The sequence below is a fragment of the Aotus nancymaae genome, unplaced genomic scaffold (genome assembly GCF_030222135.1).
Source record: "Aotus nancymaae isolate 86718 unplaced genomic scaffold, 86718_ANA_hifiasm-v0.15.2.pri h1tg000033l, whole genome shotgun sequence".
In the NCBI taxonomy this organism is placed as follows: Eukaryota; Metazoa; Chordata; class Mammalia; order Primates; family Aotidae; genus Aotus; species Aotus nancymaae.
The window spans coordinates 38,582,688-38,604,391 of NW_026988447.1; the positions used below are offsets into that span (position 1 = coordinate 38,582,688).

Below are 21,704 nucleotides of genomic sequence, written 5' to 3' on the forward strand. Positions count from 1 at the left end.
AACACTTTTACACTATTGGTGGGAGTGTAAATTAGTTCAACCATTGTGGAAGACAGTGTGGTGATTCCTCAAGGACCTAGAAATAGAAATTCCATTTGACCCAGCAATCCCATTACTGATATATATCCAAAGGATTATAAATCGTTCTATTAAAGGACACATGCACACGAATGTTCACTGTGGCACTGTTTACAATAGCAAAGACTTGGAACCAACCCAAATGTCCATCAATGATAGACTGGACAGGGAAAATGTGGCATATATACACCATGGAATACTGTGCAGCCATAAGAAAAGATGAGTTCATGTCCTTTGTAGGGACATGGATGAACCTGGAAACCATCATTCTCAGCAAACTGACACAAGAACAGAAAATCAAACACTGCATGTTCTCACTCATAGGCGGGTGTTGAACAATGAGAACACATGGACACAGGGAGGGGAGCATCACACACTGAGGTCTGTTGAAGGGGACTAGGGGAGGGACAGTGGGGGTATGGAGTTGGGGAGGGATAACATGGGAGAAATGCCAGATATAGGTGATGGGGATGGAAGCAGCAAACCACATTGCCATGTATGTACCTATGCAACAATCCTGCATGTTCTTTACATGTACCCCAGAACCTAAAATGCAATAGAATATATATATATATATATATTTTTAATTAACAAATAAAATCACTAGTTTGATTCCACTAATAATGTGCTTTGTGTAATATCAATGTTTTGGAATTCACTTCATAAACCAGTGGAGATCTAAGTACCACGTATATACTAAAAAAGAACATATGCTCTGCAGTTCTTAGGCAAAACGTTTCTGAAATATTTTTTATTGTCTGATTATACCTTGTTTACTTAGGGAGTAAATCACTCATTACAATTGTGGATTTTAAAACAAAAATTATCAGCTGGGCGTGGTGGCTCACGCCTGTAATCCCAGCACTTTGGGAAGCCAAGGTGGGGCGATCACAAGGTCAGGAGTTCAAGACCAGCCTGGCCAACATAGTGAAACCTCGTCTCTACTTAAAAAAAAAAAAATACAAAAATTAGCTGGGCATGGTGGTGGGTACGGTGGTGGGCACCTGTAGTCCCAGCTGCTCAGGAGGCTGAGGTAGGAGAATCACTTTAACCTGGGAGGTGGAGGTTGCAGTGAGCAGAGATCGCACCACTGCACTCCAGCCTGGGCAATAGAGTGAGACTCTGCCTCAAAAAACAAAACAAAAAAATGAAACAAAAACAAAATGAAACAATTGTCAATTTTTGTTTCATATATTTGAAGCTTTGCTATTAAATACATTAAATATGAAGTTATCCCCTCTGATAAACTTCATTTTTTATCACTGTATGACACACTTTTACTCTAGAAATGCTTTTTATCTCTAAACCAACTCTGTAAGTCTATTCTGTCTGCTATTAATATGTGTCTAAGGTATTTGTTTTTTTGGTGGGGAGACAGTCTCGCTCTGTCTCCCAGGCTGAAGTGCAATGGCATGATCTCGGCTCACTGCAACCTCTGCCTCCCAGGTTCAAGCAATTCTCCTACCTCAGCCTCCAGGGTAGCTGGGATTACAGACATGCACCACCAAACCCAGCTAATTTTTGTATTTTTAGTAAAGACAGGGTTTCACTATGTTGGCCAGGCTGGTCTCAAACTCCTCACCTCAGGTGATTCACCCACCTTGACATCCCAAAGTGTTGGGATTACAGGCGTGAGCCACTGTGTCCAGCCTATAAGTTTTCTTTTGGTTATTTTTAATTTGGTATGTAGTTGGACTTTTAAAATGATTTTTAATTATGTAAAAGAACACATCACAAAATTTACCATCTTAACCAGTTTAAAGTGAGCAGTTCAGTAGTATTAAATATGTTCACACTGCTGTGCAATAGATCTCCAAAACTTTCATCTAGCAAAAATAAAACCCTATACCCCTTAAGCAACACTTCCCATTTCTCTCCTCCCTTCAGCTCCTGGCAACTACCTTCTTACTTTGTTTCTACAAACTTCACCACTTTAGCTAGATATAATTGGAAACATACTTTGATCGAGTCTTTTAGTGACTGAATTTTCCCTTAGCATAAAGTCCCCAAGGTTCATCCATGTTGCAGCAAGATTTCCATCCTTTCTAAGTTTAAGGTGGAATAATACTCCATTGCATGTATATACTGTATTTTGTTTATCCATTCATCCATTGAAGGACATTTGGTTTACCTCCACCTCTTGGGTATTGTGAATAATGCTGCTATGAACATGAACATGGAAATACCTCTTACAGATCCTGCCTTCATTCTTTTGGATATACGCCTAGAATTGGTATTGCTGGATAACATGGTATTTCTAACTACAATTTTTTGAGAAACTGCCATCGTGTATTCCATAAGGGTTGCACCATTTTACATTCCCACTGAAAGTTCACAAGGGTTCTAATTTCTCCAAATCTTTGTTAACAGTTATTATTTTCTGTATGGTTTTTAAAATAGTAACCATCCTAATCTGTGAGGTAATAATCTTATGACTTTTTATTTGCATTTCTATTCTGAGTAGTGACTTTGAGCATCTTTTCAAATGTTTATTCACCTTTTTTTTTTTCTTTTTTTTTGAGACGAAGTCTCACTCTGTCACCCAGGCTGGAATGCAGTGGTGTGATCTCAGCTCACCGCAACCTCCACCTTCAGGGTTCAAATGATTCCCCTGCCTCAGCCTCCTGAGTAGCTGGGATTACAGGCATGCACCACCACACCTAGCTAATTTTTTTGTATTTTTTAGTATAGATGGAGCTTCACCATGTTGGCCAGAGTGGTCTTGAACTCCTGACCTCAAGTGATCGACCCACCTCAATCTCCCAAAGTGCTAGGATTACAGGCATGAGTCATTGTGCCTGGTGTTATTAGTCATTTTTATATCACCTTTAGAGAACTGTCTATGCAAGTCTTCTATTTTTAAATTAAGTTATATTTTTTGAGTTGTCGGAGTTCTTTATATAAGCAGGATGCTAATCCCTTATCAGTATATAATTTGCAAATTATTTTTCTCACTCCATAGGTTGCCTACTCTGTTTATTGTATCCTTTCATAAACGTAAATTTTTAATTTTCAAGAATTCCAATTTGTCTACTTTTGTTCTGTAACATGTGATTTTAGTGTGATACCCAAGAAACCACTGCCAAATCCAAGATCATGAAGGCTTTCCCCTAAGGTTTTCTTCTAAATGTTCTATAATTCTAGGTAATATATTTAAGACTTTAATATAGTTTAATTAACTTTCATTTATGGTATAAAATAAAGCTCTAACTTCCTTCTTTTATATGTGGATACTCAATTTTCCCAATGTCATTTGTTGAAGCAACTATCCTTTCTCCATTGAGTGGTCATGATACATTTGTCAAAAAAATCATTTACCTACCCAGTTTTGGTAGCTCACACCTGTAATCCCAAAACTTTGCAAGGCCAAGGCAGGAGGATTGCTTAAGGCCAGGAGTTTGAAACCAGGTATAATAAGACCCTGCCTCCACAAACACACAAAAAATCATTACCCAGGTGTGGCAGTGTGAGCCTGTAGTCCCAGCTACTCCAGAGGCTGAGGTAGGAGAATTGAATGAGCCCAGGAGTTCAATACTGCAGTGAGTCATGATGGTGCCACCATAATCCAGCCTGGGCAAAAGAGACACTGACTTAAAAAAAAAAAAAAATCAGACCAGGTGTGATGGCCCACGCCTGTAATCCCAGCATTTTGGAAGGCTGAGATGGGTGAATCACTTGAGGTCAGGAGTTTGAGACCGGCCTGGCCAACATGGTGAAACCACATCTCTATTAAAAATACAAAAATTAGCTGGGCGTGAACTACCACGCCTGTAGTTTGAGCTACTTGGGAGGCTGAGGCAGAATTGCTTGAATCTGGGAGGCAGAGGTTGCAGTGAGCCGAGATGGTACCACTGCACTCCAGCCTGGGCAACAAGACTGAAATTCCATCTTAAAAAAGAAAAAAAAAAATCATTTAACTATATATGTCAAGAGTTTATTTCTGGACTGTCTATTCAATTGGTCTGTAGGTCTGTCTTTATGACAGTACCACAATGTTTTGATTAGGTTAGTGACCAGGAAGTGTGAAGCTTCAAATTTCTTCTTTTTCAAGAATGTTTTGGCTATTCAAGTTTCCTTGAGGTGCCATGTGAATTTTTTGGGTGGATTTTTCTAACTTTTCAAAAAATGCCATTGGGATTTTCACAGGAATTGCACTGAAGCTGTAGATAACTTTGGGTAGTACTGACATGTTAACAATATTAAGTCATCCATGAACATGAGATGACTTTCCATTTATTTGTTGTTTTTTTATAACAGCTTTATTAATATGTAATCATATAAAATTCACTCAAGTATACAACTCAGTTGTTTTTCATATATTCAGAATTTGACAAGCATTACCACAATCAATTATAGAACATTTTTATCACCTCCAAAAGAAACCTGATAACCATTAACAGTCACTCCACATTTCCTCCTAGCCACTCACCAGTACTGGTCTGTTGCCTGTCAGGAACCAAGGTGAGTGTTGGGCAGGCAAGCGAGCAGAGCTTCATCTGTATCTACAGGTACTCCCTATTGCTCTCATTAATACCTGAACTCCACCATCTGGCAGATCCATGGCAGCATTAGATTCTCATAGGAGCATGAACCCTTACTGTGAACTGTGAATGCAAGAAATCTAGGTTGTATAATCCTCATAAGAATCTAATGCTTGATGATCTGCCATTGTCTCCCATCACCCCCAGATGGGACCATTTTGTTGCAGAAAAACGAGCTTAGGGCTCCTGCTGATTCTACATTATGATAAGTTATACAATTATTTCATTATATATATAATGTAATAACAGAAATAAAATGCACAATAAATGTAATGTGCTTAAATTATTCCAAAACCATGCCCCAAGTTCATGGAAAAATTGTCTTCCGTGAAACTGGTCCCTGGTAGGAAAATTGTTGGGAACCGCTGCTCTACAATATGTAGTCTTATGTGATGGCTCTTTTCACAAACTGTCTTCCTAATGCTTTCATACTGTATCATGTATTAGTTCTTCATTTCACTTTCTCTGAAGCAGGTTAGAGAAAAAAGATCTTAAGACAAAATATAAAAATTTAAAAATTGGCCAGGCACAGTGCTCACCCCTGTAATCTCAGCATTTTTGGAGGCCGAGGCAGGCAGAACACCTGAGGTCAGGAGTTCAAGACCAGCCTGGCCAATATGGTGAAACTCCGTCTCTACTAAAAATGCAAAAATTAGCCAGGCATGGTGTGGCATGCCTGTAATCCCAGCTACTTGGGAGGCTGGGGCAGTAGAATCACTTGAACCGGAAAGGCAGAGGTTGCAGTGAGCCAAGATTGTGCCACTGTACTCCAGCCTGAGTGACAGAGTGAGACTCTGTCTCAAAAAAACAACAAAAAAAAAAATTAAAAGAAAAATTTAAGTACTTCATTTCTTTTGAATGTCAAATACTCCATTGTATAGATACACCACACTCATCCAAACATCAGTTAACAAAAATCTGAGTTCTGTCTGTTTTTTGAAATGCTGAAATGAACATTCACGTACAAGAACATTTGTGTGGACCAATGTCTTCGTTTCTTTGGATTGCATACATAAAAGTGGAATTGCTGGGTCATATGGTTACCCTATGTTTAGCCCTTTGAAAACTGCCAGACAGTATTCCAAATTAGTTGCACCATTTTACATTCCCACCAGTACTGTATGAGGGTTTCGATTTCTCCCTATCCTCACCAACGCTTTTATTATAGTTATCCAGTTGGGTATAAGATGGTATAATCATGATTTTTATTTCAATTCCCCTGGTGGCTAATGATGTCGAGCAACTTTTCAAGTGCCTATTGGTCCCGTTATATATCTTCTTTGAAGAAAGGTCTATTCAAATTCTTTGTCCATTTTAATTAATTATTTTTTAGAGACAGGGTCTTGTTTTGATTGCTCAGGCTGAAGTGCAGTGGCAGGATCCAGCTCACTGTAACCTTGAACTCCTGGGCTCACGCAATCCTCCCACCTCAGCCTCTGGAATAGCTGGGACTACAGGCACACACTACCACACCTGCCTAGTTTGTATCTTTATTTTTTTAGAGACAGAGTCTGACTAAGTTGCCTAGGCTGGTCTTGAATTTCTGTTTGCCCATTTTAAAATTAGGTTATTTGTCTTATTGATTTATAAGAGCTCTTTGTATGTTACAAATATTTTCAACACATACAGACTGCTAAAAACTTTTTTTAAGAAAAATTTTTAGAAGAAAATAAGCTCTTTACCCCTCCCTCCTTTGATTTTGCAAATTTTTCTCCTATTATCTTTTTAAAGATATTTTTAGAAGCTTTAGGTTCACAGCAAAACCAAGCAGAAAGTACAGAGAATACCATAGACTTCCTCCACCCAAACACATACAACCTCCTCCACTATCATCCAGCACTAGGGTGATATATTAGTTACAATAGATGAAAACACTGACAGTATTATCAAAATTGTGCTATACATTTTGTATGGGTTTTGACAAGTGTACAATGACATGTATTCATCATTAGAACATCATAGAAAACAGTCTCACTGCCCTAAAAAACCTCTGTGCTCTCTTGGTCTATCTATAACTGAGGGGAAAAAAAAAAAACAAAAAAAACCTCTATGCTCTGCCTATTCATCTCTTCCCCTTCCAACCCTTGGCAATCACTGATCTTTTTACTGTCACTATAGTTTTGCCCTTTGCAGAATGCTACATAGCTGGAATCATACAGTATGCAGTCTTTTCGAATAGGCTTTTTTCACCCAATATAAACTAAGTCTTTGTATGAATCCATGTCTTTTCACAGCTTGATAGCTCATTCATTTTTTAGCTCTTAGTAAGTCCATTATCTGAATGTACCACAGCTTGTTTATCCATCTACCTACTGAAAGACACCTTGGTTTTTTCCAAATTTTGGCAATTTATGGATAAAGCTACTAGAAACATCCACATAAAGTTTATTGTGTGGCTACCCATTTCAATTCATTTGAGTAAATTTGCTAGATCCTTTGGTAAGAGTATGTTTAGTTCAGTTTTGTATGAAATTATCAAACTGCCTTCCCAAGAGGCTGTACCGTTTTGCACTGTAACCGGCAATGAATGAGATTTTTTTTTTAACCCCACCCCTTGAATGAGATTTCCTAATGCTCCACATCCTTGCAAGCATTTGACGTTACTGTTTTGGATTTTGGCCCTCCTAATAAGCACACAGTAGTATCTCATTATCCTTTTTACTTGCAACCCCCTAATGATATTTATTGTTGAGCATCTGTTCATATGCCTATATGCTGTTTATCTTCTTTGGTGAAGTGTCAGCTCAGGTCTTTCAATAGTTTTTTCTTTTTTTTCTTCAAAAAGCTGATCTACTGACCATTTTTTAGTCAACCATTTTTAAATTGGGTTGTGTATTCTTATGGTTGTGTTTTATTTTTGATTCGGAGTTTCGCTCTTGTTGCTCAGACTGGAGTGCAATGGCACAATCTCGGCTCACTGCAACCTCCACCTACCACGTTAAAGCGACTCTCCTGACTCGGCCTCCCACGTAGCTGGATTACAGGTGCCCACCACCACACCCAGCTAATTTTTATATTTTTAGTAGAGATGGGGTTTCGCCATGTTGACCAGGCTGGTCTGACCTCAGGTGATTTGCCCACCTTGGCCTCCCAAAGTGCTGGGATTACAGACATGAGCCACCATGTGTGGCCGTGTTTTCTTAGTTTCAATAATTCTTTGTATATCAGATTTGTCATTTGCAAATATTTTCTTGCAGTCTTTCGCTTTTTTGTTTGTTTGTCTTTTTTTGTAGAGATAGTCTCACTATGTTGCCCAGGCTGGTCTCAAACTCCTGGCCTCAGGCAATCCTCCAACTTCAGCCTCCCAAAGTACTGAGGTATAGGCATGAGCCACTGCACCTAGCCTTCCTCATTCTCTTGACAGCATCTTTCACTGGGCATAAATTTTTAATTTTGAAGAATCCCAGCTTATTGTTTCTTTCATGGATTGTTTTGGTGTTGTATCTAAAAACTCAAGCTAAGCCCAAGGTCATCTAGATTTTCTCTTAGGTTATCTTCTACGACTTTCATGGTTTTGTCTTTTACATTTTGGACTAGGTCCACTTTGAATTAATTTTTCTGAAGGGTAAAGATTCATTTTTTTTTCACACGAATGCTCAGTTGTTCTAGCACCATTTGTTGAAAAGACTCTTTTCTCTATTGTATTACCCTTGCTCCTTTGTCAAACATCAGTTGACTGCATTTCTGTAGGTCTATTTCTGTGCTTTCCATTCTATTCTATTGATCTAGTTGTCTGTTTTTTCAGTAATACCATACCACCTTGATTAATGTAGCTTTACAGTAAGTCTTAAAGTCACGTAGTGTCAGTCTTCCAATTTTCAATGTTATGTTAGCTATTCTGAGTCTTTTAGGCATTTTTTTCCACAAAATCATTTGCTGGGATTTCGATTGGGTATACTAAATCCATTTCAATTTAACATGACCATAAATTGCACAGAATCTATGCTTATGTTGGGAAGACCTGACATTACTGAGTCTTCCCATCTATAATACGAACATGGAATATTTCTTATTTATTTTATTCCTTTATTTCTTTCATCAGGGCTTTGTAGTAATCCTCATACAGATCCTGTACATTTTGTTTTTGAGATGGAGTTTCGCTCTTGTTCCCCAGGCTGGAGTACAATGGCGCGATCGCGGCTCACCACAACCTCCACCTCCCGGGTTCAAGCGATTCCCCTGTCTCAGCCTCCCGAGGGATTATAGGCGTGTGCAACCATGTCCGGCTAATTTTGTATGCTGGTCTCGAACTCCCAACCTCAGGTGATCCGCCTGCCTTGGCCTCCCAAAGTGCTGGGATTACAGGCATGAGCCACCACGCCTGGCCTAGATCTTGTATGTATTTTGTCAGATTTATAAATATTTTATGTATTTGGGTGCTAATGTAAATTGTATTATGTTTTGTTGTAGAAACAGCCCCTGGCTTATGATAGTTTAACTTAATGATTTGGCCTTTAAAATGTTGTGAAAGCAACAGGCATTTAGTAGAAACTGTACTTCAAATTTTTAATTCTCCCAGGCCAGCAATATGTGATATACTTTCATGCAATGCAGGGCAGCAGCAGTGAGCCATTCTGTTTTTCACTTTCAGTATAGCAATCAATATATTATACAATACATTAATACTTTATTACAAAATATGCCTTGCGTTTAAATGATTTTGCCCAACTAAGGCTAACGTTAAGTTCTCTGAACATGTTTAAGGTAGGCTAGGCTAAGCTATGACGTGTGGTAGGTGAGGTATACTAAATACATTAGAGTTTAACAGTGCATTTTCAATTTATGATGAGTTTATAAAGATGTAACCCCATCGTAATACGAGGAACATCTGTACTGGCTTTTCACTTTCTGTATGGTGTCCTTTGAGATCCAAAATTTTTGGCTGAGCGTCATGGCTTACGTCTGTTAATTCCAGCACTTTGGAAGGCAAAGGTAGGTGGATCACAAGGTCAGGAGTTCAAGACCAGCCTGACTAACATGGAGAAACCCCGTCTCTACTAAAAATACAAAAATCAGCTTGGTGTGGTGGCGGGCGCCTGTAATCCCAGCTACTCAGGAGGCTGACGCGGGAGAATTGCTTGAACCCAGGAGGTGAAGGTTGCAGTAAGCCAAGATTGTGCCATTGTACTCCAGCCTGGGCAACAGAGCGAGATTCCATCGCAAAAAACAAAATTTTTTTTTAATTTCGATGATGTCCAATTTACCTTTATCATTTGTCCCTTGTGCTATAGTGTCACATGAAAAAACACTGTCAAATCCAAGGTCATGAAGATTTTACATATTTTCTTCTAGAGTTTTATACTTTTCCTTCTTAAACGTATAAATTTAATTCATTTCAAGTTAATTTTGATACATGATATAAGATAAGGGAGGACCCAACTTCCTTCTTTTGTATATATATATCAAGTTGATCAAGTCCCAGTTGTTGAAACAACTATTCTTTCCATACTGAATGGTCTAGGCACATTTGTTGAAAAGTCAGTTGAAAATAGACATTTTTATTTCTGGGTTCTCAATTTTATTCCATCAATCCACATGTTCATCCTTATGCTAGTACCACTATCTTGATTATTGTGGCTTTGTAGTAAGTTTGAAATCATAAAATATGAGTCCTTCAATTTTGTTTTTGTTTTTCGTTTGTTTTGAGATGGAGTTTTCACTCTTGTTGCACAGGATGGAGTGCAATGGTGTGATCTTGGCTCACCGCAACCTCCACCTCCTGGGTTCAAGTGATTCCCCTGCCTGAGTCTCCCAAGTAGTTGGGATTATAGACATGAACCACCATGCCCAGCTAATTTTGTATTTTTAATAAAGACAAGGTTTCACTATGTTGGTTAGGCTAGTTTTGAACTCCTGACCGCAGGCAATCCACCTGCCTCAGCCTCCCAGCGTGAGCCATCGCGCCCAGGCATAATTTTATCTTTTAAGAATGTTTTGACTACTATGTATTCCTGAAATTTCCACATGAATTCACATCACCTTGCAAATTAAATGGGTATCCTTCAAACTGCAATTTGAAAACTTTAATAACTTTAATCAATACCCCTTTTCCAGATATAAAATTACATTTAAATACTAATTCATTTACTGCTCTCTCTCCCAGTTTGTGTTAATGTCACAGTAAATCTGTAAGACATAATAATTGCTTTATACAGTTAACATTCATTTAGGTTTAATCATGTATTTATCACTTGTTTTTCTCTGCAGTCCTTTCTGTGTCTCTGACATGTAAAATCACTTTTATTTTACCCTTTGGAGACTACCTTTCATGAGGCTTTGCTGGTGCTAATTTCTCATATTCTGCCCCCGTTACTGAAAGATATTTTTGCAAGGCATACAATTATAAGTTGACAGTTATTTTCCCTTGGCAAATTAAAGCTACCATTCCATTGTCTATTGCCTGTCACTGTTGGGAAGCTAGCTGTCAGCCGTCTAATGATTCTTCTTTCTTGAAAGTAATCTGTCGTTTTCTTTCTGGCTAATATCTGACACTTCTCAGTTCTACAGAGGTCCTAATTACCTCTTATAATAATGATTCGGCCCCATTCTCTCTACCCTTTTATTCTGGAACTCTCACTGAATGTGTATTTTAGACCTTCTCCATTACTCTATATTCCAAATTTCTTGCTTACCTTTTTTTAAAAAAAAAATAAAAAGCTTTATAATAAAATCCATTAGATATTAAATTACAAAACTTGATTTGAAACTTACCAACCAATAACAGACTGTTTAGAAAATCATTCTGTACCCTCTTTTCATATATTCAATATATTTTATATATTCATGTATCATTATTTCTTCGCTACTCTGTGGTAATTTCTGAATAAATTCTTGTTAACAGTCTTCCAATTGACTAATGCTCTAATTCTGTCTTATCTGTTGTTAATCCCTTAAATTGATTTAGTTCTTAATTTTAATCATAATTGTTTTTACTTCCAGAAGTTCTATGGTTATTCTTCAGAATTTCTTCTTCTCTATACATATTTTTATTTCCTTAAACATAGTAAACCTAGCTACTGCATACTTTAATAATTTGACTATCTAAATTACTTTAAGGGGCCAGGCACGGTGGCTCACAGCTGTAATCTCAGCACTTTGGGAAGCCGAGGTGGGCAGACCACTTGAGGTCAAGAGTTCAAGACCAGCCTGGTCAACATGGTGAAACCCCATCTCTACCAAAAAAATAAAAACTTAGCCAGCTGCAGAGGCACCCACCTGTAATCCCAGCTACTTGGAAGGCTGAGGCAAGAGAACTGCTTGAACCTGAGAGGTGGAGGTTACAGTGAGCTGAGATGGTGCCACTGCACTCCAGACTAGACGACAGAGTGAGACTCCATCTCAAAAGAAAAAAAAAATTATTTTAAGGTAAGTTTCTGCTGCCTGTTACTTTTGCTCATTTTCACATGCAAGATCTCACTTTCTTGCTATTCATTTTATGTGTGCTGCTAACTTTCCTTGCAATATAATGTGAATAAATACTTTGAGGTCTAGGATAAAGGTGAATAAAATCTTCATTTTCATATGCTAGGCACAATCACATTAAATTGACAACTAGTGCTTACTTTACTCACCCAGAGTATGAACTTGGGTTGCACGAATACAACTTCTAACCCAATTTTTTCCTCCCTGTTCTGCTCAGCACAACCAGAAAAATATTCTTTATAGAGTCCCTTAGGGCAGTAGATGTGAAGTAAGTTCAGTTCTTTCACTGAAAATGAATATTCCTTCTGGGCATCTTTTTTTTTTTTTAATTTCCATGGATTTTGGGGGAACAGGTGGTATTTAATTACATGAGTTAAGTTCTTTAGTGGTGATCTGTGAGATCTTGGTGCACTTTTGGGTACCAATTAAATGGGAAATGAATCCTATGAAAATCCATAATTTTGGCTGATCCCTGAATTTGTTTTTTATTCCTGTTTTGGGTAACTTCTACAAGGGACCTTAGGGTAAAACTAAGTTTCAGTACTTCACTTCTCTATAGTTTTAGCCTGATAATAATTTACCTAGCATATCTTTATTTTAAGCAGATATTTTCTTACCTATAGGCCTGTCATTTTAGTAGTATTCAGCAGTAAAGATATGCCCAAAACAGGATAAAGCCTTTATTCACTCTTCGGTCCAGTTCAACATAGCTTCCTGAATCCACCAAAACTCTTTTGCAGAGTCAAAAATGAGTATTAAACTGCCCTATCAATATGACATACTTTTCATTCTTATCTAATTCAACCTATAAAGTTGCTGACACACCTGATTATTCTCTTCTCTTGGAGCCAGCTTTTGACTTCCACAACACATTTTCCTATACAACTCCTATATAATCATCCCTCAAGGCTCAGATGAGATAGTCTTTTCACTTCTGTATTTCCTCTGTCACCTGTTTGTCTTAGACTACCACTTCATATTCTGTATGGACGGCCTCTTAACTGGATTTCCTCTGCCCACTCTTGTCCCTGTACAATCCATTCTCTGCCAAAGCAACCAGAGTGATCTATTAAAAATAAAAATTAGATCATGTCACACTGCCTTTGCAAAACTAAGATACTGCATTTGAACTTTAGATAAATTCCACATTATTTAACATGGCACATAAATGATCTGACTCCTGTCTATTCAACTGTAATTAACCTTTTATATAATACCATAGGCAAACTGACCTTTTTTCCAGTTCCTCAAATGTGCCACATTCTTTCTTGCCTCAGATCCTTGACATTTACTGTTTTCTCTTCCTGGAATACCGTTTTCCTACTCTTTGCTTGGTTATGTCCTACTTCCACTTCAGATTTCACTATTACTGACTTTCTCAGAGGCCTTCCCGGACTACTCAATGAAATAGCATTCTGTTTTTTTTCTTTTAGAATACTTATTGTAACCCACAGCCTATATCATATTGAATGGGCAAAAACTGGAAGCATTCCCTTTGAAATCTGGCACTAGACAAGGATGCCCTCTCTCACCACTCCACTCCTATTCAATATAGTATTGGGAGTTCTAGCCAGAGCAATCAGGCAAGAAAAAGAAATAAAGGGTATTCAATTAGAAAAGGAGGAAATCAAATTGTCTCTATTTGCAGATGACATGATTGTATATTTAGAAGACCCCACTGTCTCAGCCCAAAATCTCCTGAAGCTGATAAGCAACTTCAGCAAAGTCTCAGGATACAAAATCAATGTGCAAAAATCACTAGCATTCCTATACACCAATAACAGACTTAAAGAGAGCCAAATCAAGAACAAACTGCCATTCACAATTGCTACAAAGAGAATAAAATACTTAGAAATACAACTAACAAAGGATTTAAGGACCTCTTCAAGGAGAACTACAAACCACTGCTCAACAAAATAAGAGAGGACACAAACAGATGGAGAAACATTCCATACTCATGGGTAGGAAGAATCAATATTGTGAAAATGGCCATACAGCCTAAAGTAATTTACAGATTCAACACTATCCCCATCAAGCTACCAATGACCTTCTTCACAGAACTGGGAAAAAACATCTTCAACTTCGTATAGAACCAAAAGAGAGCCCACATAGCCAAGTCAATTCTAAGCAAAAAGAACAAAGCTGGAGGCATCACACTACCAGACTTCAAACTATACTACAAGGTTACAGTAATCAAAACAACATGGTACTGTTACCAAAACAGAGACATAGGCCGAGTGCGGTGGCTCACGCCTGTAATCCCAGCACTTTGGGAAGCCAAGGCGGGTGGATCACGAGGTCAACAGATCAAGACCATCCTGGTCAACATGGTGAAACCCCGTCTCTACTAAAAATACAAAAAATTAGCTGGGCGTGGTGGTGCGTGCCTGTAATCCCAGCTACTCAGGAGGCTGAGGCAGGAGAATTGCCTGAACCCAGGAGGCGGAGGTTGCAGTGAGCCAAGATCATGCCATTGCACTCCAGCCTGGGTAACAAGAGCGAAACTCCGTCTCAAAAAAAAAAAAAACAGAGATATAGACCAATGGAACAGAACAGAGGCCTCGGAGGCAACGCCACACATCTACAACCATCTGATCTTTGACAAACCTGACAAAAACAAGCAATGGGGAAAGGATTCCCTGTTTAATAAATGGCGTTGGGAAAACTGGCTAGCCATATGCAGAAAGCAGAAACTCGACCCCTTCCTGACACCTTATACTAAAATTAACTCCAGATGGATTAAAGACTTAAACATAAGACCTAACACCATAAAAACTCTAGAAGAAAATCTAGACAAAACCATTCAGGACATAAGCACAGGCAAGGACTTCATGACTAAAACACCAAAAGCATTGGCAACAAAAGCCAAAGTAGACAAATGGGACCTAATCAAACTCCACAGCTTCTGCACAGCAAAAGAAACAGTCATTAGCGTGAACTGGCAACCAACAGAATGGGAAAATATTTTTGCAATCTACCCATCTGACTGAGGGGCTAATATCCAGAATCTACAAAGAACTAAAACAGATTTACAAGAAAAAAACAAACAAGCCCATTCAAAAGTGGGCGAAGCGTATGAACAGACACTTTACAAAAGAAGATACACATGAGGCCAACAAACATACGAAAAAATGCTCATCATCACTGGTCATTAGAGAAATGCAAATCAAAACTACATTGAGATACCATCTCATGCCAGTTAGAATGGCGATCATTAAAAAATCTGGAGACAACAGATGCTGGAGAGGATGTGGAGAAATAGGAACACTTTTACACTGTTGGTGGCAGTGTAAATTAGTTCAACCATTGTGGAAGACAGTGTGGCGATTCCTCAAGGACCTAGAAATAGAAATTCCATTTGACCCAGCAATCCCATTACTGGGTATATATCCAAAGGATTATAAATCGTTCTATTAAAGGACACATGCACACGAATGTTCACTGTGGCACTGTTTACAATAGCAAAGACTTGGAACCAACCCAAATACCCATCAATGATAGACTGAACAAGGAAAATGTGGCACATATACACCATGGAATACTATGCAGCCATAAAAAAACAATGAGTTCGTGTTGTTTGTAGGGACATGGATGAACCTGGAAACCATCATTCTCAGCAAATTGACACAAGAACAGAAAATCAAACACCGCATGTTCTCACTCATAGGCGGGTGTTGAACAATGAGAACACATGGACACAGGAAGGGGAGCATCACACACTGGGGTCTATTGGGGGGATATAGGGGAGGGACAGCAGAGGGTGGGGAGTTGGGGAGGGATAACATGGGAGAAATGCCAGATACAGGTGATGGGGAGGAAGGCAGCAAACCACACTGCCATGTGTGTACCTATGCAATAATCTTACATGTTCTTCACACGTACCCTAAAACCTAAAATGCAGTAATAATAAAAGAATATTTATTTTAATTTGTGATTAAGTACTTATTGTGGGTTTATTTTTATGTCTGTTCCCCCAATTATCTGTAGGTTTTAGGCATATAGAAACCCTATTTTTTATCTTCTCACTCTGTGCCCAGTTTCTAGCAGTGTCTGGCACATAGTAAGCGTTCAATGGTATATGTTAAATGACTGATTTCTCTCCCTTTAAGCAGACCCACAGGAAAAGTACAAGTCTAATGAGAAACTACATGTAGGGCACAGAATCAGAACCAAAGAGAATGAGTTAAATGATGACAATGTACAAAAGAATCAGGTCAAAGTAAGATATATCTGTAATTATAAAGGTTAAAGTTATACAGCCAAGGTTACTTTCCTTTGATTAATATTTACTGAATAAGATCAGCACATGCCTCAAGAACTCAGTACATGGCTTTTAATTATTGTTGTCTACACTTTAAGGAAATAATCACCTACAAATGGCATGTTTCTCAAGACGGCTTACAAATTTGTTACTTGGAAGACTGGAAACATTTCCCACAGAATCAGTATTATATACAGTGATTAGGTTCCTTTAGTTAGTGCATAATGTTTACTCCATAATTTATTTATCCACTTTAACAAATATGAATTGAACATTTCTTTGTGCCAGAAACTATTCTAGCACTAGTGATAGAAAAGTAATAAACAAAATAGACAAAAAAAAAATCATATCATCAATGGTATTACATCCATGGCTTTTCTTCAAGAGAATAAAGTTAAGTAAAATATACAGAATTATAGATACTGATACATCCTACAGTGAAAAACAAGGCTGGGTAAAGGAATAGAGAATGGGAGAAGAAGAATTTTAACTGATTATTAGTAGAATTTACTGGTATCTCTGTTCTATTACAAGTAAAATAGCAATGCTTACACTAGAAAAGACTTTCAACTGAGAAGCATTATAAAAACAGGCTTCCTTTCCCACAGCAGGACAAGCAGGGAACTGCTCAGGCTCTAAGTCACATAACAAGCTATCACAGCCTGAGGCGGGTTCTCCAAGAAGGCAGTAATTACAGAAGGCTAAGCAGTACTGGAGATTCAAGAAGAAAAGAAATGAGGGGCCAAGAAGGCCAGTACACTTCTTGCTAATGACATGAAACCCCATCAACAGGCAGTACCCACTACTCAGCCACTAGTTGGCCAGTTTTTCTTCCTACAACTTTATTACAAATAGGAAACCAAGATCAGTTTCCTATTTGGCATATAACGTTATATAACTTTCCGTTATTATACCTTGTCCTGAAAACAAATATTTAACTATTGGGCCTTTTCTGATAACCTTAATGGCTGAAAAAGATCCCTTTTATTCCCTTACTTGTACCATTAAAATTCATATTGAAGTAGTACAGATACCTTGTAAACTATTCTGTCTATTTTACTTTAATAACTAGGATAGGGACCAGGATCTGGGGTGAATGAAGTGCAAGAAGATAAAAACTTAGAACAAGGTTGTAAAAAGTATCCCCAGCACCACAGTAACGACTGGACCAACAGAGACAATCATCCAGTTAAGTCATCTACAGTTTGTCCACAACCCTGGATCATGCATCATAGACTAAGTGGGGAAAACTGAAAGGGGCAAGAAAAGTTAAGTGTTCTCTAAAGCCACTGGCTCAGCTGGGGTGATAGCCAGGTAAGTAATGAGCATATGAATTAAGCCTGTCCATAGTAACTTGTTTTTATTCTTTCATATGAGAAAGGGCGTTCTTAGCATTTTCACCTAAAAAAAAAAAAAAAAAAAAGCAAGGGTTTAACTCAGTGAGTGCTAATTTTCTTTTATAATTATAGTATTCATCACACTGTTACTTTCATAAAACAAAATGATTCCTCAGGTGGTAATTATCAGGTATATTTCCAGGAATTTTTCCAGTTAAATATATGTTTATATTCAACATTTCATAAAATAAAGCCTCAAGTTTAAGAACATAAATAGCAACATACAATCAAAATAAAGCATCAGCAGAAAGATGTTGGCCAGAAACAATTACCTTTATGGCTGTGTGTTTGTTTTCATCTTCTTCCATCCATAGATCCTGTTCATAATAATATAAGCCATCATTGATAACTCTAGCAAGTTCAGATGTGATTTTTGCCCGAGACATGTGGTTGCCTGTTCGATCTCCTCCAGGATGTTTTTTCACATAAGGTGGTGTCTGAGTTACAATCAAAATCTTATTTAAGTCTTGGTCATCAATTTCATAATCTGAATCATTATCAGACCAATCAGTAAATGTGTTTTTTCGTCCTATTTGTTCAATCTCTTCATCAAACAAAAAATCAAGTTCTTCTTGTTCTGGTTCTTCTGAAGAACATAGTTGATTTAATGACCCTTCAGGCACAGACACTGATTCCTAAAGGAAGAAATCGGTAATTCATATAAAAAATTTTCTAACACTTTTAAATTAAATGTCATAAAACAGTGTTGCAAGTAAGTAATATCAAGCTTTTATGCTCAATTACTAGTTTAACAGCCAAACTGTAAAAGAAAATCAAGTGAGTATTATTTTGGTCCAATAAATTTAAGACTAAAGAAAACCACAAAGTTGAATAAAGATTAAAGACTCTTTTAGAGTTTGGATAGTCTTAATCAACAATTACCTTTCACACTGATTCATTTCACTAATAAAAACAAAGGCCTAGAGATATGAAAGCATTTCCTATGATTTCACAACTATAAATAGAACCAATTAGCCTGGCGTGGTTGTAGGTGCCTATAATCCCAGCTACTCAGGAGGCTGAGGCAGTAGATTTATCTGAACCCGGGAGGCAGGGCGGTTGCAGTGAGCCAAGATCACACCACTGCACTCCAGCCTGGACGACAATAGCAAGACTCCATCTCAATCAATCAATCAATCAATCGAACCAAGGTCTTTTGATTTTCAGAATCAATAATCTTTCTTATTCTTCACATTTTTACCTCAAAATGATAATAACATAGTTTCTTACCTAATCTCTATACTCTATCCTTATCCCCACATGGCCCAGTTTTCATGTCAAATTCATGCTAACATTCAGCAACTGTTAAAAAGTCTACCCCTCCTATGGAACTTAAAACAACTAGGCCGTGCATGGTGGTTCATGCCTGTAATCCCAGCACTTTGGGAGACTAAGGTGGGCGGATCACCTGAGGCCAAGAGTTCAAGACCAGCTTGAACATGGCGAGACCCCATCTCTATTAAAAATCCAAAAATTAGCCAGGTATGGTGGCACACACCTGTAGTCCTAGCTACTTGGGAGGCTGACACAGGTAAATCGCTTCAACCCAGAAGGCAGAGGTTGAAGTGAGCTAAGATCGTGCCGCTGCACTCCAGCCTGGGGGACAGAGCAAGACTCTGCGTTCTCAAAAAAAGAACTTAAAACAGCTGTTGGCTTACATTAAAAGTCTAAGCTGCTGGGCGCAGTGGCTCACGCCTGTAATCCCAGCACTTTGGGAGGCAGAGGCAGGTGAATCATGAGGTCAAGAGATCGAGACCATCCTGGCCAACATGCTGAAACCCTGTCTCTACTAAAAATACAAAAATTAGCTGAGAGCAGTGGTGGGCACCTGTAGTACCAGCTACTCGGTAGGCTGAGGCAGGGGAATTGCTTGAATCTGGGACGCAGAGGTTGCAGTGAGCCAAGACAGTGCTACTGCACTCCACACTGGGCAACAAAGCTAGACTCTGCCTTGAAAACAAAAAAATAAGTCTAAGCTTTCAGATCCTGGATCTTCTAACAGTGTAAACTAGTCTAAAACTCCCAGAAGAAGGAAATAAATTTCTCCTTGGTGTCACTTTCACTTGTCATCCTCTGGCCTATTTTACCCTTCAGTGCATGCTAACTTCCTATGTCTAGGAAAAAACAACTCTTCCCTTTCAAAATTCCCAGTCCCATTAATATTCACTTAGTTAGTTGATAATTATCTGAGTGCTTCCTCTGAGCCAGGCACTGTTTTAGGAAGGGACTTACAGCAATAAATTTAACGACAACTCTGTCCTGATGGAGCTAACACTCTAGTAAACAGAAGGCTGCCCATGATGTTTTTACTAAAAAAAGACAAGTTGTAAAACACTGTGAATATATATTTTTAAAAACATTAATTATATATTTTAAACTACATATCGTTTTTCACATTTGCAGGTACATGATAAAAGTCTAAGAGAATGAACACCAGGGGCCGGGCGTGGTGGCTCACGCCTATAATCCCAGCACTTTGGGAGGCCAAGGCGGGTGGATCATGAGGTCAAGAGATCGAGACCATCCTGGTCAACATGGTAAAACCCCGTCTCTACTAAAAAATACAAAAATTAGCTGGGCATGGTGGCAAACGCCTGTAGTTCCAGCTACTCGGGAGGCTGCGGCAGGAGAATTGCTTGAATCCAGGAGGCGGAGGTTGCGGTGAGCGGAGATCGTGCCATTGCACTCCAGCCTGGGTAACAAGAGCGAAACTCCGTCTCCAAAAAAAAAAGAGAGAATAAACACCAAACTATTAAATTTGTTTTTGTAATTTCTGAGGAAAAGACCACAATTTTTGTTTTGTTTTGTTTTTGAGATGGAGTCTCACAGTGTCGCCCAGGCAGTAGTGCAATGGCGTGATCTCAGCTCACCGCAATCTCTGCCTCCTGGGTTCAAGTAATTCTCCTGCCTCAGTCTTCCGAGTAGCTGGGATTACAGGCACACGCCACCATACCCAGCTAATTTTTTTTTTTTTTTGTATTTTTAGTAGAGATGGGGTTTCACTATATTGGCCCAAATGGTCTTGATCTTCTGACCTCATGATCTGCCCACCTTGGCCTCCCAAAGTGCTGGGATTACAGGCGTGAGCCACAGCTCCCGCTCAGGAAAAGGCCATTATTAAGAGATTAGGGATTGAGGGCCGGGTGCAGTGGCTCACGCCTGTAATCCCAGCACTTTAAGAGGCCGAGTCGGGTGGAACACGAGGTCAGAAGATCAAGACCATCCTGACTAACATGGCATAACCCTGTCATTACTAACAATACAAAAAATTAGCCGGGCGTGCTGGCACATGCCTATAATCCCAGCTACTTGGGAGGCTGAGGCAGGAGAATCGCTTGAACCCAGGAGGCAGAGGTTGCAGTGAACTGAGATCACGCCACTGCACTCTAGCTTGGGCAACAGAGTGAGACGCTGTCTCAAAAAAAAAGAAAAAAGAAGGAGAGATTAGGGATTGAAGATGACTTAAGTGTGCATGCTTATTTGCAGTAATAATACATAGTGCAAAGAATGAAAACAATAAATCCACATCAATACTGAAAACAAGCATTACCATCAGAAGATCAAAGACTTTTATGAATTTCTGGAAAGCAGAAAATAAATGGGATTGTATCGATAATAAACAAGAGCAGAAAAAATAGCAACCTAGAACTGATACAAAGAAAGGCTAAAGGGGAGACAAAAGCCATTGATCCTGCCAGGATTCTAGAAAGTTTAGAGATGGCAGTTACAAAGAGTAGGAATGAACTATCGGATGGCAATCAAAGTAGGTATTTGCAAAACCAACTATAGAACACAGCTAGAACAGTCAATCCAATCCCTTTATCTCAGAATATAAAACTATACAAAGATCACTCCCAACTAAAAGCCCAAGAATTGCTTTCTAAACAAAATAAGATTTGACAAGGGAGGGCTCATGTTTTGGGTGCTAGGGCCGGATAGAATTTGAACATATCCTAGTATTATTCTGAATCTCTAAAACAGAGCTGGGAGAGAAAAAGAAAAGGT

The 21,704-nt window shown here is 38.6% G+C and overlaps 1 protein-coding gene across 13 annotated transcripts in view; it reads right to left on the bottom strand.

The window, feature by feature from the left end:
- The window catches only part of LARP1B (La ribonucleoprotein 1B), a 159,086-nt gene that overhangs the window by 85,531 nt on the left and 51,851 nt on the right, over positions 1-21,704 (bottom strand). For 12 of the 13 annotated variants that reach the window (XM_064383885.1, XM_064383883.1, XM_064383882.1 and 9 more), the window contains one exon: positions 17,972-18,334. In XM_064383885.1, the coding sequence (XP_064239955.1) occupies positions 17,972-18,334 (363 nt within the window). Of the gene's footprint in view, positions 1-17,165; positions 17,704-17,971; positions 18,335-21,704 lie in introns of those variants that run through there. The other variant, XM_064383892.1, reaches the window with a different exon arrangement.